General features: G+C 40.4%; 1 protein-coding gene across 8 annotated transcripts in view; it reads right to left on the bottom strand.

Moving 5' to 3' along the window:
* Positions 1–25,693, bottom strand: part of SPIRE1 (spire type actin nucleation factor 1) — a 130,463-nt gene that overhangs the window by 26,369 nt on the left and 78,401 nt on the right. For 2 of the 8 annotated variants that reach the window (XM_080686815.1, XM_080686820.1), the window contains exons 5-11: positions 22,783–22,860; positions 16,847–17,011; positions 14,298–14,384; positions 12,494–12,623; positions 8,065–8,109; positions 6,823–6,864; positions 1,455–1,627 (exon numbers count right to left, since the gene is read on the bottom strand). In XM_080686815.1, the coding sequence (XP_080542941.1) occupies positions 1,455–1,627; positions 6,823–6,864; positions 8,065–8,109; positions 12,494–12,623; positions 14,298–14,384; positions 16,847–17,011; positions 22,783–22,860 (720 nt within the window). The remainder of the gene's footprint in view (positions 1–1,454; positions 1,628–6,822; positions 6,865–8,064; positions 8,110–12,493; positions 12,624–14,297; positions 14,385–16,846; positions 17,012–22,782; positions 22,861–25,693) is intronic. The other 6 variants (XM_080686817.1, XM_080686821.1, XM_080686819.1 and 3 more) reach the window with 4 other exon arrangements.

Here is a 25,693-nt window from a genome sequence, read left to right as displayed (position 1 = left end):
TGTTAAAGGATAAATAGGAGTTAGGAATGAGGGTAGACTGCACACATGACTAAGCACAGAGCTGAGGAAGGAGGGAATGTACAGGGAAGAACAAATGGCTGAGTGTGGCTGAGGTGTAGACTGAGGCAGGGAGTGGTGACACAGGCATCAGATCACCAGGGTTATTTGGGGACATGAACTTAATCCTGTAAGTGGCAAGGAGCCTTCAAAAGGTGTCAAGCAAAAGTGATGTCAGATGGAATTGGGAAGGCTAGGAAGAAGAAAGGTAAGGTGGGCCTGAAGAGAGAGACAGCATGTGTGACAGTGTGCAATGAAGTCAGGCAATAGTAAGGATATTTCTTTATTATTCTTAATGTTTGAAAAACATTTAGTAACAAAATTGTTATTATTGGTATCTTCTGGGTTAGGGGTGGAGACTGATGAGAGGGGAATTAAAGGAAAACGCCTTAAATTCTACCCTGTATGGATGTGGAGAGGGTGGAGCCAGCAACCACAATAGCAAACAGAAGATGAGAAGCTGGCTGTGTGTGCTATTGGTGTGGTGGTGGTGGTGTGGGGGAGGGCAGGAGGAAGGAGGGCAAGAATGTGATTTCATTTTACACATGTAGATTTTGAGGATGGAGCAGAGGAGATATACAATACTGATGCTGCAGACAGAGGACTGAGAGATTTGGGAAGCATCAGCAACAGCATCCTTCCTGTTTCTTTCTTTTTAAAAAAAAATATATTTTATTGATATTTTACAGAGAGGAAGGGAGAGGGAGAGAGAGCTAGAAACATCGATGAGAGAGAAACATCGATCAGCTGCCTCCTGCACACCCCCGACTGGGGATGTGCCCGCAATCCAGGTACATGCCCTTGACCGGAATCGAACCCGGGACCCTTCAGTCCGCAGGCCGATGCTCTATCCACTGAGCCAAACCGGTCAGGGCCCTTCCTGTTTCTTGAAAAGAAGGATGTCAGATCTTGCCCAGAGGGCAGTAGTGAAAGATGAAATCTGGAGAACACTAGCACAGTTTTCTTTCCGAGGCCTGCCTAATGTTATTACAGAAAGAACAACCTTCAGTAGGGATGTGTCAGTGTGTGTGTATTTTAGAGAGAGAAGTAAATGGATGATTATTCTACAGTGTTAAGTGTTTTTAGTGGAAATGTGTTTTTCTTATCCCTTCCTCCATATAAAAGGTATTTAAGATAATATAAGCCTAAAAATTGTTGACTTTTTTTTAACCCCACCATAATCTAAGACTACATCAATATTTTAAAACTTATTCTATATATTATGGTCATTATATTGACCTTTACTAAGTGACAATAAATAATCCTCTGTTTTATTTCCTGCTAAACCAATCAATTTTATCCCTAACTTTATTGCTTGAAAAATGGGGAGGTCAGCGAGTGTTAGCATCCTGAACTCGGAGTCAAGCTTTGTGAACCACGGCCTCGCGGAACCTCACCTCGGAGTCAGAGCTGTCCAGTTCAGCCAGAGTCGGAGCTTTGAGGAGCCTCTTCCGCTGCACAGGCACCTGCTGTGCAGCATTTAACCCATTTTCTTTTGCTTGTGATGTTAAACCTCCATTCACCACTGATGATTCCGCAGTGTTCTTTGGAGATTCAGGGGTAGTTACATCTGGTAAGAGAAAGAAGAAAGCTCACCTTTTCTTGAGCTAAGAAAGGTAATCAGTGGACAAAACACACTTCCCCAAGTACCTGCACTCAGAAACACACACCAGTGACATAGCATTTCCATGTCACACATATAGAGCACAGAAGCTTGATACACCTATGTATACAAAACATTTTTGTTAGATAATACCTGTCGGATTCAATTGAAGAAAACCTTTAACTGACTAATGATATATTCACATTTATAGGTTAAAATTTAAAACTGAAAGAAGTTCTACAGATAACTGATTTAACTTCTTCATTTTCCAGAGGCTCAGAGAGGCTAGTTTTACTTTATAGACTCTAAAGAGCTAGTGATGGGTGGATCAAAGTGATGGCATGCATGAAGCCCAATTAAGTGTATGGTTGTCAGGTACGAACATCGTTTGATTTAAAATAGCTAATAACCCATATTCATATATACATGAACACAAATAATCTGGGATACAATCCCTCTGATAAAGCTGACTTAGTTTATTCAGAGCTCCAATCTGGATGGGAAAGCAATATAATAAGTTAAAGAAATGCAGGGTACAGAGCAGAGCACAGGGTATACAGTACAGGAAGATGCAGATGGCTCTGCTCAAAGTCAAGCTCTGCTGCTAGTTACCTAACCTCGTTTCCTCATCTATAAAATGGGCTGACAACAGACATGAGTTTGTTGTGAGGATTAAATAAGTTAACAAATGTATATAAGATACTTAGTGCTGTATTAAAGGCAGTTCACCATGAATGTTAGCAATTGATAACACCAATTCTTATCTACATTAACAAGTGAGTAAGCCAAGGATCAGGGTAATTTAGCCAGTCACACAGCTTAGTGGGTGGCGGAAACCTGAATCCTAGTCAGTACTGATTCTAAAGTCCACTTTTTTTTTTGCACTGCAGCCTGGAATCTTCCAATGCAAGTGGAACCACTTTTCTTCAGTATTTCAAATGAAGTGTTAAACATCGAAGTTTAATAACTAACTACCAAATCAGAGTATTTAAAGATGGAAAAAAGCAGTCACTGTATAATTTAAGTTACAGATCAGTACCATGAGGAGGTCTGTGCACATGGAACAGTCTGAAGCCCCTGTAGTTGGGGGTAAGGGTGCACTAAGCACTAAGCGAAAAAGACATGCTTCAAGCTCCTTTATGAGGGGAAAGCATTGTAATTGGTTATTATAAAATTAAGAATCAGTAGTTTCCCCCAACGCATAATATTTATATGCTTGAAGTTTAACAAGTGGATTTTCAGGAAAGATTAAGTATATAAATGTGTTCTAGTACAGCCTTCTATAACATTATCTGACTTAATATTTACAATTTCTGCTTATTTTGAGAGATTAAGAAGGCCAGAGAACACTCCCTTGTGGACTAGAAGAAAGGGTTTGAGAAAGCTAGGAAGGATGGAGGAAAGGAAAAAGGAAGGAAGAAAGACAGACATACCTGTCCATCAATCATTTACCAGTTTACATAAAATTTCTAATAGAAATTTTGACAACACGTGCATTACTTTTGTTATTATGTTTCCAAGTATTAAGTAGCTAGAACAAATAAATAATTAGGGAAGGAGGTATGCTGAAGGGGACAAAAGGGTAAAAGCAGCAAGTTTTTACACACATTATAATGGTTAAAGTCTTCAAATACAGCTTTAATAAGGAGGTGTACAGAATGGTAGGCTCCCACACTTAGGAATAATTTCCAAGTTTTCTAGAAAGCAAAGGAGGAAATGATTGGGCTAATTAATTCCTAGTCAAGAAAAAAAGGTAGTGCTTAAATATGGTCTTGAAGTATATATACATATTTTTAAAGTTCTTTTTTTTTTTTTTTTCAGAGAGAAAAGGAGAGGGAGAGAGACATAGAAACATCAATGAGAGAGAATCACTGATTGGCTACCTCCTGCATGCCCCCTACTGGGATTGAGCCTGCAATCCAGGCATGTGCCCTTGACCGGAATCGAAACAGGGACTCTTCGGTTAGCAGGCCAACGCTTTATCCACTGAGCCAAACCGGCTAGGGCAGAAGTATATATTTTTAAAAACCTGATTCTATGGTGCATCTCATTTCATACCCTTCCTATGGAATTGTTCATTGTTGTTGTACTAGTAAGTCTTCCGAGAGAAAGCACAAAGTTAAAATTACACACTCTTTCATCCCTCTTAACTACCCATATTTCAATCGAGGCTCCCAAATTGGAGGTATAGTGAGAACGCAGCGCAGTCAGCTTCCCAAGGCAGGTCTCACATTCCCAATCTATCAGGTCAGGTGAGACCGCTTAGGCGTGCCTGGAGGAACACTGAAACAGTTTTAATGGTTATATATTTACTTTAATGTTTCAAAAAATACTTTATCAGATGCATGATTTTATGGATGTATTTGATTAAGATATTTAAGTCATTTATGATGGATTTAAAAAACTTAAAATAGTACCTGGTAGCACTTAAGTCTGGCAAAAATCATGAGGGTGGTGTCTGAACTGAAGCTTAGGAAACACTGTTAAGTGATAAGGGCTGCCATGAGTTCATTTCATTCTCAAGGCAGAGATTTGAGAAACTACCCAATAGCTCTCTAACGGCCTGAACACTGTGCTCTGAGACTGACAGAGTTCACTGACTTAAACTACTAAAATAAACACCTTGTACTAAACTGAAGGCTTTGAGATAAATAGGATTAATAAAAAATATGCTATGTAACAGTAAGGTTCCAGAATGATCTCCACATACAAGACTAAATATTATGTGTGATTTCATCTCATATTTCATATTTATAAAACACTCAGTTGAACATATTTTAAGAGATGTTTTTAAGTAGTTTGATTACTTATATTCTTCTGTTCAAATAAACAAATCCTCATTACCTTAGTGTAAATGAGAAAACCAAATACTTAGATAAAACTTTGTACTTCTACGTAAGACAATTTCTTGAGGAAAAAAACTGATATTTATAACTAAGCAAAATATTTAAGATGCTAGATATGGCTTTAAAAGTAACATATCTCAGGTTCAATGCATGGCCATGATATTGAATGCTTTATTATAATAACTTTATATGTGTTAGACATACCCAGTTGCTGCCTTACTTAGTTGGAGTAAATATAACTGGTATACAGATTACATATTTAATATTTGCATTGCAAAAATAAATTATACTTACCTTAATTAATGTTGAATGGATTAAAATTTTCCACTAAGGATTACTATTTCTAAGATACACCTAAGCAACAGAATATACTTTATGTCTTATTCTACATTTGAGTTCAGAGGAATTATTTATGTTTCAATATTTACTCCTTAGTTTTCCAACTTTGCATTAGGTTAAAGAATGGATCGATCTTTTCCATTTATAATTTTTTAAAAAATAGATCTTAGAGAGAGGGATGGAGGGAGAGAAAAAGGTCAACATCAATGTGAGATAGAACACTGACTGGTTGCCTTCTGTACATGTCCTGACCAGGGACTGAACTCGCAACCTAGGTATATTCCCTGACTGGGAATTGAACCCGCCACCTTTTGGTGTCCAGGATGATGCTCCAACCAACTAAGCCATCCAGTCAGATGCAACAATGGAAACATAAAAGTAGCACAAGAAATCGAGAACAAAGCATGTAGAAATCATGAAGTATATACACTAAGTTATGAAATAAACTATAGCAAATGATGAGCAGTGAAAGCACATAAAAACTTTTTGTTACTCATTTATATCAAGGAGGTCAAGTACCAATATCCTTCTTCCCAATACACAACCCATCATATAACCTATAAGAACCCAAAATACACCTATATATAATGTGTATGGGCATGCATAATGTCTAAACCAGTCACCTGTGCTTACTGTGTTAGCCAATAGTCAATGTGTTTAGGTAGCCAGCCACTCTCAAGACAGTCCAACTGATGGAAACATCTTTAGTAGATGTTTAGAAGAGGTAGAGTGTCTGTAATATATACTGCCAACTTTTACGAGACTGGTAGTAACTTATATATTCCAAAACATTTCTGAGTTTATTTTCCAGAAGAAAATTTTTTATAAGGTTACTCTGCAAATGGTTGGTAAAATGAAAATTTTCAAGCGGATAAAGAAAATAGAAAAGCTCTTTAGTGGTCAGTCAAAAGTAGTAAGTGAAGAGTGTAAATTATTTATTTGAATTTCTTGAAAGCACAAATATTAGTCATGTCTGAGACCTACAAATATAAAAAGAAGTTTAAAAAACACTTGGGAACTAGTTTAGCAATTGAAAGATACTCAGTAAATATTCATATACAGAATATAAAACTAGAACTCTCTGGCTCTTTAAATATGAATTTGTATTTAATATATGCCAACAATTCCATGGCATAGAAAAGAAAATTCTGGAAGAAAATATTAGTCCCAACATCTTATCTCATTTTATATTCAAAACGACAGCTTCTGAAATTAAAAATTCTAATTTTCAAAATAATTTACGAGGATTAAGTTGGCTTGGAACTTTCACTCATATATAGTTTAAAAACTCAATTTAAAAAGAGGGCTGATTTTACAGATTACATTTACTTATTAATAATTATTTGTTTCACTATTAATCCCTGTCTACTTAACGGGGGAGGGGGAGGGAGGTCTAAACTTGTACAACAAACCTGGGGCTCGTATTTTACAACCAAAGCCATTCAGTGCTTTTCTGTTTTCATGCTGTTAATAGCACTCAGAACCGTGTGTGACTTGGCCTCTCTACAGAGAGCAAAGAGATGCAAGTTCCGCCCATCAACTGAGAAGCAGCAGTCCTCTGAAGTAGCTGACAGTTTTCAGTTTAGCTACTTAAATGCTTTAGAGAATAAGAAGTGTCAAAACTTCGTTTCTCGAAAGTTTTTTTTTCTAGTCTCTTAAAGCAAAGTTCTGTTGTAGACTGTGACATCATTGCTTTAGAAGACTGTGGGTGAGTGAGAGACCATAAGGATCGGCAGCCACATTCCATAACCGTAGGTATGGTGTAATGGTTCTTCCATAACCCCTTGGTAGACAACAGATTTACTGCAGTTTTACTTTTTTAAAAGTATGAGCAGAAAGTCTTATTTTACTGACCACAGCCTAGAAGAAGCCTTTCAATTTTCTTTTTTGACATGTTTGAACAAGCAGATGAATGAAATGTATTTCACAGAAACCACAAAACCCACGTCAGGTGTGAAAGCATTTTTTTTTTTTTACCTGACAAGTCAAAACTGTAAGACATGCTAAGTGGCCGCACTGCTGAAAAAAAGAAAACAAACAATAAAAAGAAAACAATTCAGCTGTTAGAAATATACAGGGAGGACAAAAAAGAGGGGAAAATTCGAGAAGACCTGGAGTGGCACATTTCAGACTGTAAGGCAGAAGGCGGTGAATAAAAATCTAAAATATAATGAAACCATGAGTCTTAGTTTTAATTCTATCACTCAGACTTCAAATGAAGTAACAATAAAAGAAGAAAATAACTTTTTAAAGTACATGTTAAAAATAAGCATGATAAAGACAAAAATTTTAAAGAACCATAATACTACAGAATTTTTTACTTCAATATAACATCGATCAAAAGAAAAAAATAGCCATTTTAAAAAACACAGTTTTAGGGAACATACAAAATCTTTAAAATTTAAATAATTTATTTCAGGGTGAAAATTTGACTCTCTGCATACAGGTGAAACATTTTATATGAAGTCTCATTTAAGAACTAGCAGCATCACAATCCTATATAATAAAAGCGTAGTATGCAAATTTGTCCCCTCAACCGGGAATTCGACCAAGGGGGCAGGGCCGGCTGGGGGAAGTGAGGGAGGCCCTGGCCAGTGGCAGCAGCGGCAGGCAACCGGGGGAAGGGAGGGAGTACCTGGCCGGCAGCTGGCAGCTGCTAGGGACCCTACCAGTACATGAAATTAGTGCACTGGGCCTCTAGTATGTCAATAATTATCTATTGAAGGCAGTGTAACCTAGTAGTCAAAAAGAGGCCTCAGGAGCCAGAATGCCTAAATCTGAACATCAGCTCTGCCACTTACTACCAGTGTGATTATGGGCAAGTTACTTAACCTCTCTGTGCTTCAGTTACTTCATCTGTAAAATGGTAATAATGATACCTACATCTCATGGAACTGTTAGGAAGATTAAATAATTTTGTACAAAAAAAAAAAAAAGAGAAAAGAAAAGGTGCTCAGAACAGTGCTTGGTACACAGTAAAAAGCTCAATAAATATACTTTCTTAAGAATAAACTTATTTATTTCCTATTGAATACTTTGATTTTAAGTTTTTAAACATACTAAAACCCATTGAATTTTATAACTTTAAGAGGATGAATTTTATGATAGGTAGATTTATCTTAATAAAACTATTTTTTAAAAGGTTATACAAAGATTTGATGAATTTGGGTATTCATGACAGTCAGAATTATCTACTTCACTACAGCCCAAAACTCTTACCAGGACTGTGTACTCCATGACCTAGGCTCAGGGAGACAGGTGTCTCTGTGGTCAGAAGAGAACAGAACATTAAATCTAGTGGGGAAGGAAGGACAGGCGTCTCTGCCCAGTCAAGTTTTCCAGGTAGATTGCCTATAGCGTTCTAATGCCCACATTTAACAGCATATAAATATCTCTCGATAAGTTTTTTGGCAGATGTTTTTTTAAAGGAACAATTTATATTTACAACCCAAAGTCTCAATATAGTGTCTTAAAAAAAATGATGTGAAGGAAAAGCATTCAGTTACATCTCAAACTCAACTTAGCAAGATGTCAGAATCACATGCAGATGTTTTAAAAATCACTTAATTCAACAAAGGGGATGTGACTATTAAATGGGGCAAATAAAGCAATTATTTGTTAAGAACCATACTTACTGTTTGATAATCAGGAAATAATATTTTAGGTATTTCATTCTAATATACAAACTATATTATAACTTTTAAATAACCAATTTACTGTGTTTTAGATGTCTTTCAAGATTTTACATTGACAAGAATAACCCTCCACACACCATTAAAAAAAACTCTGCATTTCTAAACTCAAATACTACCGAATCTAGATTTCCCTGATTATGTAGAGTAAATAAAATACTACACATTGTAAAAGCACTCATCACTCTTCTCCAATATATTATTCTGTTCTTCTCTGGTACATGAACATATCTTTTGAAATAGAATGACTACTGCACAAGAAAGAGATGCTATTATTTCTTGAAAGATGACGTTCAGATTTTTCTAAGTTCTATATACCACAAAGAGGACAGCAAGCAAGCATCATAGCCACTAGGATGTTTAGAAAAACGATGCTTTTAAAAGTAACAACTTATATTTAAAACCCAAAATCTCAATAAGAGATGTTAGGGAAAAGATAATGATCAGATATGAACACTATGTACAAGAATAGTAATTTCAGACTTAGTAGGAAAGTAGTCTGTAAGACAATAGAGAAATAGGTAAATAAACACAGTTTAGCCATATGTGAGGATATCATGTCCTTATAAATAATGTTTTGAGTCATATTTAATGGCAATGGAAGTGCTCATGCCACATACAATGTAAAATGAAGACAGAAGAATACTGTACATAAATTTTTAGTTTCCAATTCAATATGCACAAGTAGATTTGCAGGAACTGCCTCTGGCTGTTGAAATTATGGGTAACATTTCTTCTTTAAACATTTACATATTTCCCCCATTTCAACAGTGGGTTTCTACTTGCAATTACATGGAGAAGAAAGGTTATAAAAATATTTAGGGAAACATTTCTTCAAGTTAATTCTGCCAACCTTATCCTAACAAAATCCCCAAAGGAAAATTGTAAGAACCAATATACATCTACAGAAATAATGAGCCCAGCCCTAACTGGTTTGGCTCAGTGGATAGAGCGTCGGCCTGAGGACTGAAGGGTCCCAGGTTCGATTCCGGTCAAGGGCATGTACCTTGGTTGCAGGCACATCCCCAGCAGGGGGTGTGCAGGAGGCAGCTGATCGATGTTTCTCTCTCATCAATGTTTCTAACTCTCTATGCCTTTCCCTTCCTCTTTGTAAAAAAATCAATAAAATATATTTTATAGAAAAAAAAAAGAAATAATGAGCCCAAATCTTTTACTATTCAATTAAAATTTAAGGTCACTTTGAAGACAGAAGTCTAGAAGTAAGACTCTCATAGAACAATCACTTTCTATAATAACTCAATTCTGGTTGTTGTGAAATACCAATAAGGTTAAAGTAAGATAATATATAATCAACAAAAACTGGTATTTAATTATTGTAAAATAGGGCTTCTATTAGCATCTAATTTGTTTAAAATGAAACAGAAGAATACGTGTGTGACAAGTGTTTGTGATAACATCCCATGCAATTTAAGAGTGTCCCCTTGATGCCTATAAAGATTGTTAGTTTCTTTCTTAACCTCCTTCAAATGGCCTCACTTAATGCCCTCTCACTGGCTGCTATTAGCACTAATGTGTATCTCTTGCAACGTGAACATGCAGGACACTCCAGGGTCACTCTTCTGTAAGCATTTGTGGGCAGGGATGATGCCTTATTCATTTGTGTATCCCAACAGCTGGCACAATGTTTAATAGAAAATAAAGGTTCAAAACAGTATTGGAAAAAAAGAAAAAGAGACTCAATGCCACATACCATCCAGGTAATGCAAGTACATTATGCTTGTCTTGTTCCTTTTTCTATTCTATTGGTACTTCCATTAAAGTTTATAATCCCAAACCTAATTAATCTTGATTCCTGTAAATCATAAAGCTTACTTTTCTCATGGCAAACTATTTGTTTTACTCTATAGTTTTGTTAAAATCGTTTGTATTACCTCCATTATTCCTTTTTAAGGTGCAGTAAATTTTTAAAAATCTAGTCTAAAACAATTATCCTACAATTCAATTTCCTTATTTTTCCACAGTGGTTCTAACTCTGTTCTAAAAAAAAAAAAAAAAAAAAAAAAAAAAAAAAAAAAAAAAAAGCACATATATAGTATAGTCTGTGAAATATGCATACATTTTTAAAACATTTCAGGGCCCAGTTAAGGATCCCAGGATAAGGGATAAGAACTCTTGGTTCACATGGTTTATATGTTTTGGCTCATTATTATGTAAATGCTCATATAGATTTGTCACTTTGCATGCTATAAACATCATTTAAAAATATTTTTATTGATATCAGAGAGGACTGGTGAAGGAGAGAGATAGAAACATCAATGATGAGAGAGAGAGAGTCATTGATCGGCTGCCTCCTGTACACCCCACACTGGGGGTCCAGCCCACAACCCAGGCATGTGCCCTGACAGGAATCAAACCCTGACCAGTCGATGCTCAACCACTGAGCCATGCTGGCTGGGCTAAACATCACTTGCTGCCATAAAAATTAGACAGAGATAAATTGGCATAACTTCTATTTGTAGTTTAGTAATTGTAAGGTACATTAAAAAATTTCAACACCTATGGGAGTTCTTTTTTACAGCCAAGTCCCTGTACTAGGGACTGGGGTCACAATCATGAACAAGACAGACATGGGTCCTGCCATCATGAAGGTCACAATGTAACAGAAGGGCTGAGAGTCAAAGAACATCAATATGGAGTGACTGAAGAGTTCAGAGCTGGACGCAGGGAGAGTAATCAGAACTGATGCAATAAATAGACCAGAGAAGATGGCAACTTAGGTTAAGATAGTGGCTGTTGAGTGGAAGACTAGAAAGATCCAGAAGTAAAATCAACACGGCTTGGCTGTTAAGAGTCAGAGATGATGCTGAAGTTTGAGTTGGGCACACTGAGATGGGGAAACAGGAAGAGATAGTTTGGGTAGAAAGCAGATGAGTTTACTTGTGGACTTGTCGGGCTTGTCTTGCTCGTAGGATATAAGGAGGCTCTATCTAGTAGACAGATGGATGCATGAGTTTGAACTTTTAGAGAAATCTGTGCTATAGATTGGGGGCTGAAAGATAGCCAGAAACAAAAACTATGGAAAAGGGCATGGCTGAACAGGAAGAAGTGAGCCCAAGATAGAAACTTAAAGAATCAAGAAGAGTCTCAAAGAAGCAGAAAAAGAAATCAGAGGAGAAACTAGGAGAGGGTGGTGTCACAGAACTGATTCCTTTCCTGTTCAGGTGCCATTATAATCTGTTTTCCTAACGGAAGTTTCCTGAATTCTTCGGGCACCTTACATATTGGAGGAGAGCTGTATAAACAAAATGTTTACAAACATTTCATAATATGATCTATCTATAAATCAAAATCAACGTGTGCTTATAGTATACATTAAATTTACTAATACCATATCTTTAAACCCATAATTAAGACAATAGAAACTTGAAGTAACACTATCATCCTTATTCTAAAATATATCTTTGTATATATGTCACAATTTATAAAGTATTTTAACCACAATCTTATTTAATTCTTCCAAAAAAAGCCATAATGCAGGTGTAGAGGAATTTTTATGCCTCTTCCATTGACAAAGAAGTGGACGCTCAGAGAGGTAAAGACACTCTCCTAAAACCACAGTCTAGAGATTGGCAGAGCTCTGTCCGCTCTGCTAGGATGTCTTGTACAGTTCAGGATCATGCAGGGGTCCTCAAACTTTTTAAACAGGGGGCCAGTTCACTGTCCCTCAGACCGTTGGAGGACTGGACTACAGTTAAAAAAAACAAATTCCTATGTGCACTGCGGGCCCGGGACGAGTCGGCTGCTAAGCAGCGGCACCGGGCGGGCCAGATAAATGTCCTCGGCGGGCCGCATGTGGCCCACGGGCTGTAGTTTGAGGACCCCTGATAGGGAAAGAATTTCTTATTCTTGCACCATTAGTTCCACTAAGCTGATTATATAAAGACACTTTTTCAGGCGGGTGTGACTAGACCAAAGTGTGGAAAGCAGTGACTCACCTAATCTGCCACGTCTAATCTCTTCTGGGGAGACAGGCCGCAGCTTTCTTTCTGCTCTGATCTCTTCCAGTATTCTTTCATGGAGGCTCCGTGGCCGTGGTGGAGTGGGTTTTAGTTTTCTGGCTGAGGCCTTGAAAACACATATAATGGTTGGAGACTTCGAGTAGTTGTCCTTAAGTAGTTTTTACTTAAGTCCATTCATACAGTATAGTGTTAAGAAATTATATTTTATGGATTGACACATTGCTTGATAAAAACTAAAGTCATTATCAAGATTCCTAAAGCAATAGGGAGATTGCTGAATTTCAGAGTGATTTAGTCATATGTGCTTAACTAATTTTAAAGAGACAACTGTGGCTCAGTGGTTGAGTGTCAATGTATGAACCAGGAGGTCACAATTCAATCCAGGTCCGGGCACACTGCTGGGGTTGTAGGCTCGATCCCCAGTGGGGGGTGTACAGGAGGCAACTGATCAATGGTTCTCTCTCATCGCTGATGTTTCTCTCTCTCTCTCTCTTCCTCTCTGAAATCAATATATATATATATATATATATATATATATATATATATATATATATTCACACACACACATATATATATAAAGAGATAATTTTGCTAGTTAAAATTATGTTCCCTATATGCAAGCATGACAGGCAATTAAATGAAATGCAAGCTATACTTTAATACTATTATTGTTTTTGAAAAGAATATTTTCAAGTCACCACAACCTTCTCAGATTATTATTATCTTTTCTATAGTTGCATAAATAAAGGCTCCAGGAGGCTGATTAACTTGCTCAGAGACATATGGCTGCTAAATCTTGGAGCTAGTGTGTACATCCAGGTTTATTTGACGTCGTGCTCTCTCTTCTCTCCCATGACCTGCATTCTTAAAATCATTTCCTAGGTGGCCTCTTGCCCTTCTTTTAAAAAGATTTTTAAGAGGGATCGTTAATTATGCTTTAGACCCTGTGTACATTCCCTTTCAGGTTAATGAGTGTACAAGGGTGGAGAGGCTTTGGTAAGCACTGGTATTGAGCCAAGGGGAGAAGTGAGAAACAAAGGAAACACAAACCAATGCTCATCCTGATTAAAATATTCTGATTCCATGGTCACTAGAAAGAACTGTTAACAGAGGAAGATAATATAAAAGCAGATGTACAGAAAGGTGAATTTACTGCAAAATAGTATGGAAATTACAATTTAATCAAAGATGTTATTAGCACTATTAAGTAAACTGGAAGGGCAGGCAATCCATACCAGAAACAATTTGGTATTATATTTAGCCATTATTCTAGGAAGTTTTTGTCCAGATTTTGCACTATAACCCAGGTTGTTTTGAATTGAAACATCCTAAGATAGCCTTGTATTAAAAAAATGTTAAGATTTTTCCTCAGACTTAAATGTAAATCTACAGTTGGGAGTCACCATCTATCTTCTATATATATAAAAGGCTAATATGCGAAGTGTCCCCTCGGGAGTTCGACCGGGAATTCAATTACTCGCTATGACATGCACTGACCACCAGAGGGAGGCGCAGAACAAAGGAAGGCCCCAGCTGGTGGCCAGCAGCCAGAGAAGGAAGGCCCCGGCCAGCAGCCGGAAGGCCCCAATCAGCCCTGATCGCCGGCCAGGCCTAGGGACCTTAACCGTGCACGAACTTCATACACCAGGCCTCTAGTTCTGAGAATAAAAGCTCAATGCAAAAACTAACCACTTTAAGAGCTGAGTTCTAGAGATCACACCCTACAGGAGAGTAATTCATTCTGTTAACTCTAATCAGAGGAATACGTCAAATTACATACTGGATTTAAAGGAGGTCTTGATCTGATGAAGTCGAGAATGATTTCATGAGCACTTTTTTTTAACCGAGGAGGAATATCACCATTCACCTGAAAAAGAAAGACAAAAAGTACAAGATTCATTTGATTTTAGCAGTGATTTTCAACAGTGTGCCGCAAGAATTTTTAAAACAAGCAACACCTGACTAGTCAGGGGCAGTGGTCGGCAAACTCATTAGTCAACAGAGCCAAATATCAACAGTACAACGATTGAAATTTCTTTTGAGAGCCAAATTTTTTAAACTTAAACTTCTTCTAACGCCACTTCTTCATAATAGACTCGCCCAGGCCGAGGTATTTTGTGGAAGAGCCACACTCAGAGGGCCAAAGAACAGCATGTGGCTCACGAGCCGCAGTTTGCCGACCACGGGTCAGGGGCATTGACCTCTTTTCTCTTACATTGTCAAATTAAAAAATGACAATCTTAATCAGAGAAACAAGTATCACATGGTCTCACTCACATGTGGAATCTAATGAACAAAAATAAATTCATGAAGAAAATATATCCAGAGACATAGAAACCTGAAAGAGACTGATGAATCTCAGAGGCAAGGCAGTGGTGGGTGGGTGGGTGGGTGGGTGGGGAGAGATTAACCAAAGAATTTATATGCATATATGCATAATCCCTGGGTCTTCTTTAAGAAGTAAAAGAAGCCCTGACCAGTTTGGCTAAGTGGATAGAGCGTCAGCCTGCGGACTGAAAGGTCCCAGGTTCGATTCCGGTCAAGGGCATGTACCTTGGTTGCGGGCACATCCCCAGTAGGGGGTGTGCAGGAGGCAGCTGATCGATGTTTCTCTCTCATCGATGTTTCTAACTCTCTATCCCTCTCCCTTCCTCTCTGTAAAAAATCAATAAAATATATTAAAAAAAAAAAGAAGTAAAAGAAGAGCCGAAACCAGTTTGGCTCAGTGGATAGAGCGTCGGCCTGCAGACTGAAAGGTCCCGGGTTCGATTCCGGTCAAGGGCATGTACCTTGGTTGCGGGCACATCCTCAGTGGGAGGTGTGCAGGAGGCAGCTGATCGATGTTTCTCTCTCATCGATGTTTCTAGCTCTCTATCCCTCTCCCTTCCTCTCTGTGAAATATCAATAAAATATATTAAAAAAAAATAAGTAAAAGAAGAAAATAAAGAATCAAAAATACAAATCATAAAATGGCACATGTCTAGCAATAATTTAAATGCAAATGAATTATGTACTCTAAAAGATAAATGGTGGCCAAATGCTGACTACAAAAGACTCACTTCAAATAAAAAACAAAACAAAAAGAAAGCTGTGGTAGCAATACTTATACCAGACAAAATACATCTAAAAAACAAAATAAATGAACAAGAAAAACAGAAACAGACTCATGGATATAGAGAACAGTTTGACGGTTTCGAGATGGGAGGGAGCTTGGGGGCGGAAATGGGTGAAAAGGTGAAGGTACAAATTGGCAGTTTCAGAATAGTCACAGGAATGTAAAGTACCACATAGGGAATATAACCAATAATACTATAATAACTATGTATGATGTCAGATGGGTACTAAATTTATCGGGTGATCACTTAGTAAGTTATATGATGTCTAATCACTGGGATGTACACCTGAAACTAATATAATACTGTATGTCAACTATAATTGAAAAATAAAAAATTATTTAAAGTAAAAAAAATAAATATACCTTGCATATAATTTTAAATATTTAAATGCCCTTGTAAGCAAAGAGATACAGATTTTAAAAATAAAAGAGTATTTTGTCTCACTCAAATTGGTCAAACCGAAAATATACCCAATTTGGTCAAGATGTGAAGAACAGAAACAGACTCATAGATACAGAGAACAGTTTGAAAGTTTCAAGATGGGCAAAAAAGGCAAAGGGATTAAGAAGTACAAATTGGCAGTTTCAGAATAGTCACAGGGTTGTAAAGTACCACAAAGGGAATATAATCAATAATACTGTAGTAACTATGTATGTGTCAGATGGGTACTAGATTTATCAGGTGATCAAGTTATATAATGATTTAACTTCTAAGAACTTAATCCAAGGATTTAATTGTAGCTATTCAAAAAGATTTATATACAAGGTAACACAAAACAGGATGTTGATAACTGGATACAAGTTGATTAGTTTAATAAACTCTGGTATAGCCATAGCTGGAAAAGATACAGTCATTTAGAAATGACGTTGAATATACAATGACATGAGAAAATGCTCATATGTTAAGTGAAAATAACAGGTTACAAACAAAGATTCCAATGTTAATCCATATTGTCCAAATAAAATGTATAGAAAAAAAATGAAGATTATACACCAGCATGTTAGCAAAATTTCTCTCTGGATTGTGGAATTACATATTTTTAATTTTTTTCTTTGAGCTTTTTTATATTTTCCAAATTTTCTGTAATGACCATGTATTACTTTTATGAGGAAAAAATATTTTTAAAGTATAACATTGAAAAGAACATTTTCAACAAATAAGATTACTGAAGAATATCCATTTGAATCCATTAATAGTTTTCTATGTTACTTACCATCACTTTTCGCAAAGTGTATCTTTTGGATCTAATGTCATCCATTAGCATCTCATAAGGGGTGAGTTGATATTCAATGGGCAAAGGGTTGTATTGCCGCTCTTGCACCTTTTTAAGTTTTACTCCATTCCGCAAATCCCTCATCACCTGTACCCAGAATCGAGCCTGAAAGTATCAATGGTGGAGAGACATCAATGAATGAATTTATTAGTTTCCTATAAATAGCTACAGTCACACAGAAAAAATGAAGAACTTGGATTGCAAACAAAAACAATTTTAAAATTAAATTTTAGGATACTAAAAAGTGAGTAGAAAGCCCAGTAGAGAATCCACAAGCTATAACTGCTGAGACACCTGGGTATAAATCCTAACTCATCCACTTTGGTAGACATTAATGGTCTCAGTTCTTCAGGTCTCCTGTGTCTTTGCTCACTAAAGAGGAAGACTGTACTTCTCACACCTTGACTATATGATTTGCTTGGCCATTGGAATAGTAATGGATATAATGTGACTCAAGGCTTCAAAAGCAAATGCACAATGGGCTGTCATTCGTGTATGTGTGTGTGTGTGTGTGTGTGTGTGTGTGTGTATGTATGTATATATATATATATATATATATATATATATATATATATATATATATATATTTATTGATTTTTTACAGAGAGGAAGGGAGAGGGATAGAGAGCTAGAAACATCAATGAGAGAGAAACATCGATCAGCTGCCTCCTGCACACTCCCCACTGGGTATGTGCCTGCAACCAAGGTACATGCCCTTGACCGGAATCGAACCTGGGACCCTTGAGTCCACAGGATGACGCTCTATCCACTGAGCAAAACCGGTTAGGGCCATTCGTACTTCTATTATCGCTATAAGGACAACATGCCTGGATTGACATGATACCACTGGAATGACCACATAGGAGAAGGATGAGACACACATAGAGTGGAATTACTACAAATGATCTATAAACTCATGAGCTAAATTAACATTACTGCCTAATGCCACAGTGATTTTGTAGTGTTTGGTTACATGGCCTTATAGTGACCATAACAAACTTATACAACTACCTACTAGCTATTGGACATCCAGGTAGTTGCTTCACCTTTTTGAACCCTGGCTTCCTTATCACTAAAAGAAAATGGTACTTCATAACTTGTTGAGCAGATCAAAGATGTTCTCTATATAGAATATGTGTTCTGTACATAGAAAATGCATAAAAATGTTAATTTTTTTTGCCCTAGCCGGTTTGACTCAGTGGATAGAGCCATCAGCCTGCGGACTGAAGGGTCTCAGGTTCGATTCCGGCCAAGGGCACATGCCTGGGTTGTGGGCTCAATCCCCAGTAGGGGGCGAGCAGGAGGCAGCTGATCAATGATTCTCATCATTGATGTACCTATCTCTCTATCCCTCTCCCTTCCTCTCTAAAATCAATAAAAAGTATTAAAAAAAATATGGTAATTTTTATGTTATTATCTTTGCACGAATTATTTAGTATGTTTTCTTATCTACAAATAGCAAGTGGCCTTATCTATCCTTCAAAAGAATGAGATATATATGAAGTACTTACAGTAATACTAGAGGTCCGGTGCACGAAATTCGTGCACGGGGGGGGGGGGGTGGGATGTGTGCAGCCCAGCCTGCACCCTCTCCAATCTGGGACCCCTTGAGGGATGTCTGACTGCCCGTTTCAGGCCTAAACAGGCGGTCAGACATCCGTCTCACAATCCAGGACTGCTGGCTCCCAACTGCTCACCTGCCTCTGCCTGATTGCCCTTAACCACTCCCCTGCCAGCCTGATCGACACCTAACTGCTCCCTGGCCGGCCCGATTGCCCCTAAGTGCCCTTCCCTACTGGCCTGGTCAACCCTAACTGCCCTCCCCCGCCAGTTTGGTCACCCCTAACTGTCCTCCCCTGCAGGCCTGGTCGCCCCCAACTGCCCTCTCCTGCTGGCCCGGTAACCCCTAACTGCCCTCCCCTGCAGGCGTGCCCCTGCCAGCTGCCCTCCGCTGCACGCCTAGTCTCCCCCAACTGCCCTCCTCTGCTGGCCCGGTCACCCCTAACTGCCCTCCCTGCTGGCCTGATCACCCACAACTGCCCTCCCTTGCTGGCCCGGTCACCCCTAAATGCCCTCTCCTGCAGGCCTGTCCCTCCCAACTGCCCTCCCCTGCAGGCCTGGTCCCCCCCAACTGCCCTTCCCTGCAGGCCTGGTCCCCCCCAACTGCCCTCCCCTGCAGGCCTGGTCCCCCCCAACTGCCCTCCCCTGCAGGCCTGGTCTCCCCCAACTGCCCTCCTCTGCCGACCTGGTCATCCCCAACTGCCCTCCTCTGCTGGCCTGGTCACCCCTAACTGCCCACAACTGCCCTCCCCTGCAGGCCATCTTGTGGTGGCCATCCTGTGTCCACATGGGGGCGGCCATTTTGTGTCTTGGAGTGACGGTCAATTTGCATATTACTCTTTTATTAGATAGGATAAAACATATTAAATATGTGTATTATAATTTAACCCTTTTGTTTTCCCGCTTTATAAGCTACGGTGTCATAGTCTCTACTTCATTGAAAAATAAATCAATATGATATTTAACTGAAATATTATAGTTTGTTAAAATTAATAAGTATCTCAAATAGCTACTTAAATACATTTTAACATCAAGTGGTATAATTTATAAGAATTGTCTATAAAGATAACTCTGATTAAATTTCTCAAAAATGTCCCCCAAAACAATTTGTGATTAAAAAGCAAAAACAAAATGCATACCATTTCTTATTCCAAAAAGAACTTGAGGTACTTAATATTGAGGTATACCCATCAGAACATCTTCTAAAATATTCCTTTTTTAAAAAATAGATTTTTAGATTCTGCCATTAAAGATATTCTAATACATCCCTAAAATAGTTAGCTTTCTCTTTGGAAATACTCTTGTCCCAACTTCTCTACTTTTCTTACTTATTCCTTTAAGATCCAGTTCAAGTACCATTTACATCTCATCTTTTAAAAATATGAGAGGTCTGCTCTGACCTCCTCAGGCTTTAAGAAAACCTGACATATGAAACCTTGAATTCTCAAAATAGATAAATTAGGGGATGATCACTCACACAGCTTTTGCTATAATTTATGAAAGGATTAAATCAGCCTTGTTTTATATAGCCAGTTCTTTATGTATTATTGTTTGGCAAAAATTTTACAAATTACTTTTCAGAAATTAAAGTCATGGTTATTATATAGTACTAGAGGCCCAGTGCACAAATTCATGCACAGGTGGGGTCCAGCTGGCCCGCCCCCAATTGGGGCAGATCAGGGCTGGGCCCGTTGGGAGGAGATGGCCAGAGGTTGGCCTGCTGGCCCACCCCTGATTGGGGACCCCAATCAGGGCCGGGCCAGCTGGGAGAAAGGGCCGTGGGGGATTGGCCAGAGGGCCCTGCCCCTGATTGGGATTGGGGGGCCGAATGGGGGCAGGGACAGCCTTGGGGAGGGGCTGTGGGCGGTGGGTTGGCCGGCCCCACCCCCAAATGGGGTGGAGGGTGCCAATTGGGGACCAGGAGCCTGGTGGAGGGGCCATGGGTGGTTGGCCAGCTGGCCCTGCCCCTGATGGGGTGAGGGGACCAATCTGGGGTGGGGCCGGGTGGGAGGAGGGGCTGCAGGAGATTGGTGGGACAGCCTCACCCCCTATTGGGGTGGGGGGGCAATCAGGGACAGGGCTGGTGGGGGGAGGGGCTTCGGGCCGATCAGGATGGTGGGGGCCCATCGGGGGCATGGCCAGCTGGGAGGAGGGGCTGCAGGAGGTTGGTAGGATGGCCCCGCCCCCTATTGGGGTGGGGAGGAGGTCAGGGGCGGGGCCGGTGTGGGGAGGGGCTTCAGGCCGATCAGGGTGGTGGGGGCCCATCGGGGGCATGGCCAGCTGGGAGGAGGGGCTGCAGGAGGTTGGCCGGCCAGCCCCGCCCCCTATTGGAGTGGGAGGTGAGATCAGGGGTGGGGCAGCCAGCAGGAGGGCTGCAGGCTTATCGTGGTGGGACAGGCTGATCAGGGGAAGGGAGGGGACATTTGGCCAGCGGCCAGCTCTTTTTTTTTTTTTTTTTTAATATATTTTATTGATATTCTATAGAGAGGAAGGGAGAGGAACAGAGAGTTAGAAACATCGATGAGAGAGAAACATCGATCAGCTGCCTCCTGCACACCTCCTTCTGGGGATGTGCCCACAACCAAAGTACGTGCCCTTGACCGGAATCGAACCTGGGACCTTTCAGTCCGCAGGCTGACGCTCTATCCACTGAGCCAAACCGGTTTCGGCAGCGGCCAGCTCTTGATCGGGGTGGGAGAGTCCGATCAGGGGCTGGCCAGCAGGGGGGAGGGGCCGAGAGGTTGGCCAGCCGGCCCCACCCCGATTGGTGGTTTGCTGGCCACAGTGGGTGTCATGGCGACCAGTCGTTATGGTTGTTATGGCCGTTATGGTCGCTGGCTTTTTATATATATAGACTAGTGGCCTGGTGCACAAAATTCGTGATGGGGGGGGGTGTCCCTCAGCCCGGCCTGCACCCTCTCCAATCTGGTACCCCTAAACTGGCAGTCGGACATTCCTCTCGCAATCTGGGACCGCTGGCTCCTAACCACTCACCTGCCTGCCTGCCTGATCGCCCCTAACCACTCTGCCTGCCAGCCTGCTCGCCCCCAACTGCCCCCTCCTGCTGGCCTTCTCACCCCCAACTGCCCCCCTTGCCAGCCTGATCTCCCCCAACTGCCCCCCTGCTGGCCTGCTCGCCCCCAACTGCCCCCACCTGCTGGCCTGATCGCCCCCAACTGCCCACACCCTGCCGGCCTGCTCACCCCCAACTGCCCCCCCACCGCTGGCCTGATTGCCCCCAACTGCCCACACCCTGCTGGCCTGCTTGCCCCCAACTGCCTCCCCGGCCAGCCTGATCGCCCCCAACTGCCCTCCCCTCCTGGCCTGATCACCCTTAACCGCCTCTGCCCTGCCACCATGGCTTTGTCCGGAAGGACATCCGGAAGGTCTCCCGGTCTAATTAGCATTTTACCCTTTTATTAGTATAGATAATGCACAACTGTCACTGTATATATTCCCAGAGATTTTATCACTTCCCCTTTATTCCACTATGAATATTCTGAGATGTTTAGAGTCAGCCACTCGAGAGATTCTGATTCTCCTTCATTCTATTCCTCATTCTTTCCTCATTTCATTCTAATCTTTCTAGGTAATTAGAAAGCAGATCTAATATGGTCAAAAGCAAGTTGTTCATATCCCCCAAATCTGCATCTTTTCCTACTCCCTCATTTAATAATGTCATTACTTATCCAGTGTACTTAACCTGAAAAGTCAGAATCCTAAAATGTGTTTTCCCACTGACACCTGAACATACCTCCATCTAACTCTATGACATTCACTGTCCTGTCCCCAAGGCCGTCATGCCTGCCCGACTTTAAGTCATCTATGAGGACAGGGATTCAGGCATCTAGTACCAGGCTGGAAAAACAGTAGACACTCAAATGTGTCACATAAATACACCACCATCATCTGCTCTAGAAATCTGTCTTCTGTTTTATGAAGGCAGAGACCCCATATTATTCATTCTGCATACCCAGGGCCTGAATCAGGTAACTATTCATTAAATAATTTAATATACTACACTATCATTTCCTACCTTATCCTGAAACAGAGCATAAACTTTGACTTACATATAAGATTATGCTAAAGTATTAATAGAACCAGAAAGATCAATATTTTTAAAACAACAAAACTCCCAGAGATATTGGGGTGATTCTAATAAAATCAGGTCATTTTATTAAATGGGAAATAGATATTTCCTCAAATGAAAGACTAGTTATTCAAATTCATGTAACATCAATTCATACTACAGTCCTTAACAACCAGTTATTTCTTCTCCAACAGTAAACAGAACAGGGAGAATGCCCAGCTCTTACCCAGTCAGCGTTTTTCAGCTCCTCCAGTTCCGTGTTTGATTCATCGCTCTTCTCCATTTCTTGAATCTTCTTAAGATTCTACCAGTTGAAATAAAAATATTTGGCGTAAGAATTTCATTAAGCTACCTTCTCAACTTAAAATTTCTAATGGATACCTTCAGATAAAATATAAACAAAACCATTACTGAAGCAGATAATACAGGTAGTGTCAGGTTCAACAGAATCACCAATTCTTTAGGGAAACCTTCCCTTCCTCCTTGAACAAGCCAACTCTTCCTGCCATACAACTTTGTAGCACCATAAACCTTTCCTCTATAGTTCTTATCAACACTAATTTTACATTTGTTTGTGCCTTCCTTTAGACTTCATGACTCAGATTTCTGTTCTCAGAAGCTAATATAAGCATTGCCACTTTTTGATGCTCAATATATATTTGTCAAATAATTTAATACATTTCAATATACAAAATGTCTTTTATTTATTTTTAATTTGATACATGTACATATTGCAAAATGGCTATCACAATAAAGTTAATTCCACTTCCATCACCCCACATAATTATCTTTTTTTTAAATGGTGAGAACATTTAAGATCTACTCTCTTTGCAACTTTCAAGTATCTGTATTAGTAAAAGGCCCGTGGCCATAACGCCACCGTGATGCCATCACGACTAAACAAGCAGCGGCTCTCGCAGCGGCTGGGGCGCAAGCTATTAGCGGCGGAGAGCTACGAGAGGCAGAGGGCAGGCTACTTGCACACAATTTCATGCATGCTGGGCCTCTAGTGTAATATAATATTGTTAACTATAGTCACCAGGCTATACATTAGATCCCCAGAACTTATTCATCTTATAACTGGAAGTTTGTACCCTTTGAAATAGCATTAATTCAACATTTGCAATAAAAAATCTTGATAGGTAAAATATATATTCACATATTAATTATAATTTTGTGTTATAACATTCCTACTCACAATAATTCAACTCTAATATATTTTGCTAAGCATGTTTGCCTCATTGCATTTGGACTAAGTTTAAATGAATTGTATGAAACCTAATTTGTTTTATATACAAATAATGAATACTTAATATAAAATATTTCTAAACCATTTATTTTTAGTTTTTCAACATCTCAGATTAACCATCTGCAAAATGATAATAACACCCTTGGCTTTTTTGTACTTAGTAATGCCTAGGAGTATTAATTTTATTCAGAAAGAGTAAAATTACTCTGAAGAAAAGGTGGTATAAATAATGCATAAATCTCCTCTCTCCCTAGGAAAGAAGTTAAAAGAAAAAAAGTATATTTGGTTGTTTCAGAATGTGTTTCCATAATTATTTTTAAAAAGAAGTCAGGTTTCCTGCTTGGGACTATCTAATAAGACACTTGCCACTCCTGAGTCCATGGCCTTGTTTAAGTTCCCTCTTCGGGCCTTCTGTTCCCCACCTTTAAAAGAAAGATACCACCATCTACCTCACAGTGTTGTATTTAAAATATAATAAATTAAACATAGCAGAACCTTGCATTTACATCCTCTGGGGAAAAAGAACTTCCAAAACATGCATACCCTAATTCTCCTCTGAACTATAGGATATCCTATCTAATAAAAGAGTAATATGCAAATTGACCATCACTCAAACACACAAGATGGCTGCCCCCATGTGGTCAAAGATGGCTGCCCCCATGTGGACACAAGATGGCCACCTCAAGATGGCCAGCAAGGGAGGGCAGTTGGGAGGGACCAGGCCTGCAAGGGAGGGCAGTTAGGGGTGACCAGGCTGGCAGAGGAGGGAAGTTGGGGGTGACCGGGCCTGCAGAGAAGGGCAGTTAGGGGTGACCAGGCCTGCAGGGAAGGGCAGTTAGGGGTGACCAGGCCTGCAGGGGAGGGCAGTTAGGGGCAATCAGGCTGGCAGGGGAGTGGTTAGGGGGTGATCAGGCTGGCAGGCAGAAGCGGTTAGGGGCAATCAGGAAGGCAGGTAGGAGCAGTTGGGAGCCAGCAGTCCTGGATTGTGAGAGGGATGTCCCAGATTGGAGAGGGTGCAGGCTGGGCTGAGGGACACCCGCCCCCCCGCTCGAATTTCATGCACGGGGCCTCTAGTCCTATCTAATAAAAGAGCAGTATGCAAATTAACCCTCACTCTGCTGCACCCACCAGCCACGCCCACCAGCCAATCAGGAGTGAATATGCAAATAAACCCAACCAAGATGGCTACGGCCACAGAGAGCAGGAAGGAGGCTTGGGTTTCCCTGGCAATGGAGGAAGACAAGCTTTCTGCCTGCCCTTGCAGGCCTAGGCCTCCACTCAAGGCTACAAAGTTTCAATGATAGAAGATACATAAAACCCAAACAGAAATGGCCCAGCCACAGAGCTGGAAAGAGTAGGAGGCTGGGGTTGCCCCCGGCGATGGAGGAAGCCAAGCTTTCTGCACACCCAGGCCGGCCCAGGCCTCCGCTTAAGGCTACAAAGTTTCAATGATAGAAGATACATAAATCCCCCCAAAAAAGGCTGCCGCCACCGAGCAAGCAGAAGGCTTGGCTCTGCTCCAGGCTACAAAGTTTCAATTGTAGAAGATAAATAAGCCCCAGATACCAGGGCCTCCGCTTGGGACACCAGGGGCCGTGGCCGGCCTGCAAACCACCACAGGCCCCTCGCCCAGGCCGCCCCACGCCCCAAGGGAACCTCCACCCTGATCCGGGACACCCTTCAGGGCAAACCAGCTGGCCACCACCCGTGCACCAGGACTCTATCCTAGCTAATAAAAGAGTAATATGCAGATTGACCATCAATCCAACACACAAGATGGTTGCCCCCATGTGGTCAAAGATCCTGCCCCCATGTGGACACAAGATGGCCACCACAAGATGGCCAGCAGGGGAGGGCAGTTGGGAGGGACCAGGCCTTAAAGGGAGGG

This window comes from Plecotus auritus (assembly GCF_963455305.1).
Source record: "Plecotus auritus genome assembly, chromosome: 8".
NCBI lineage: Eukaryota > Metazoa > Chordata > Mammalia > Chiroptera > Vespertilionidae > Plecotus > Plecotus auritus.
The sequence above is the reverse complement of the archived record's forward strand: the minus strand, read 5'-3'. Positions and strand labels throughout refer to the sequence as shown.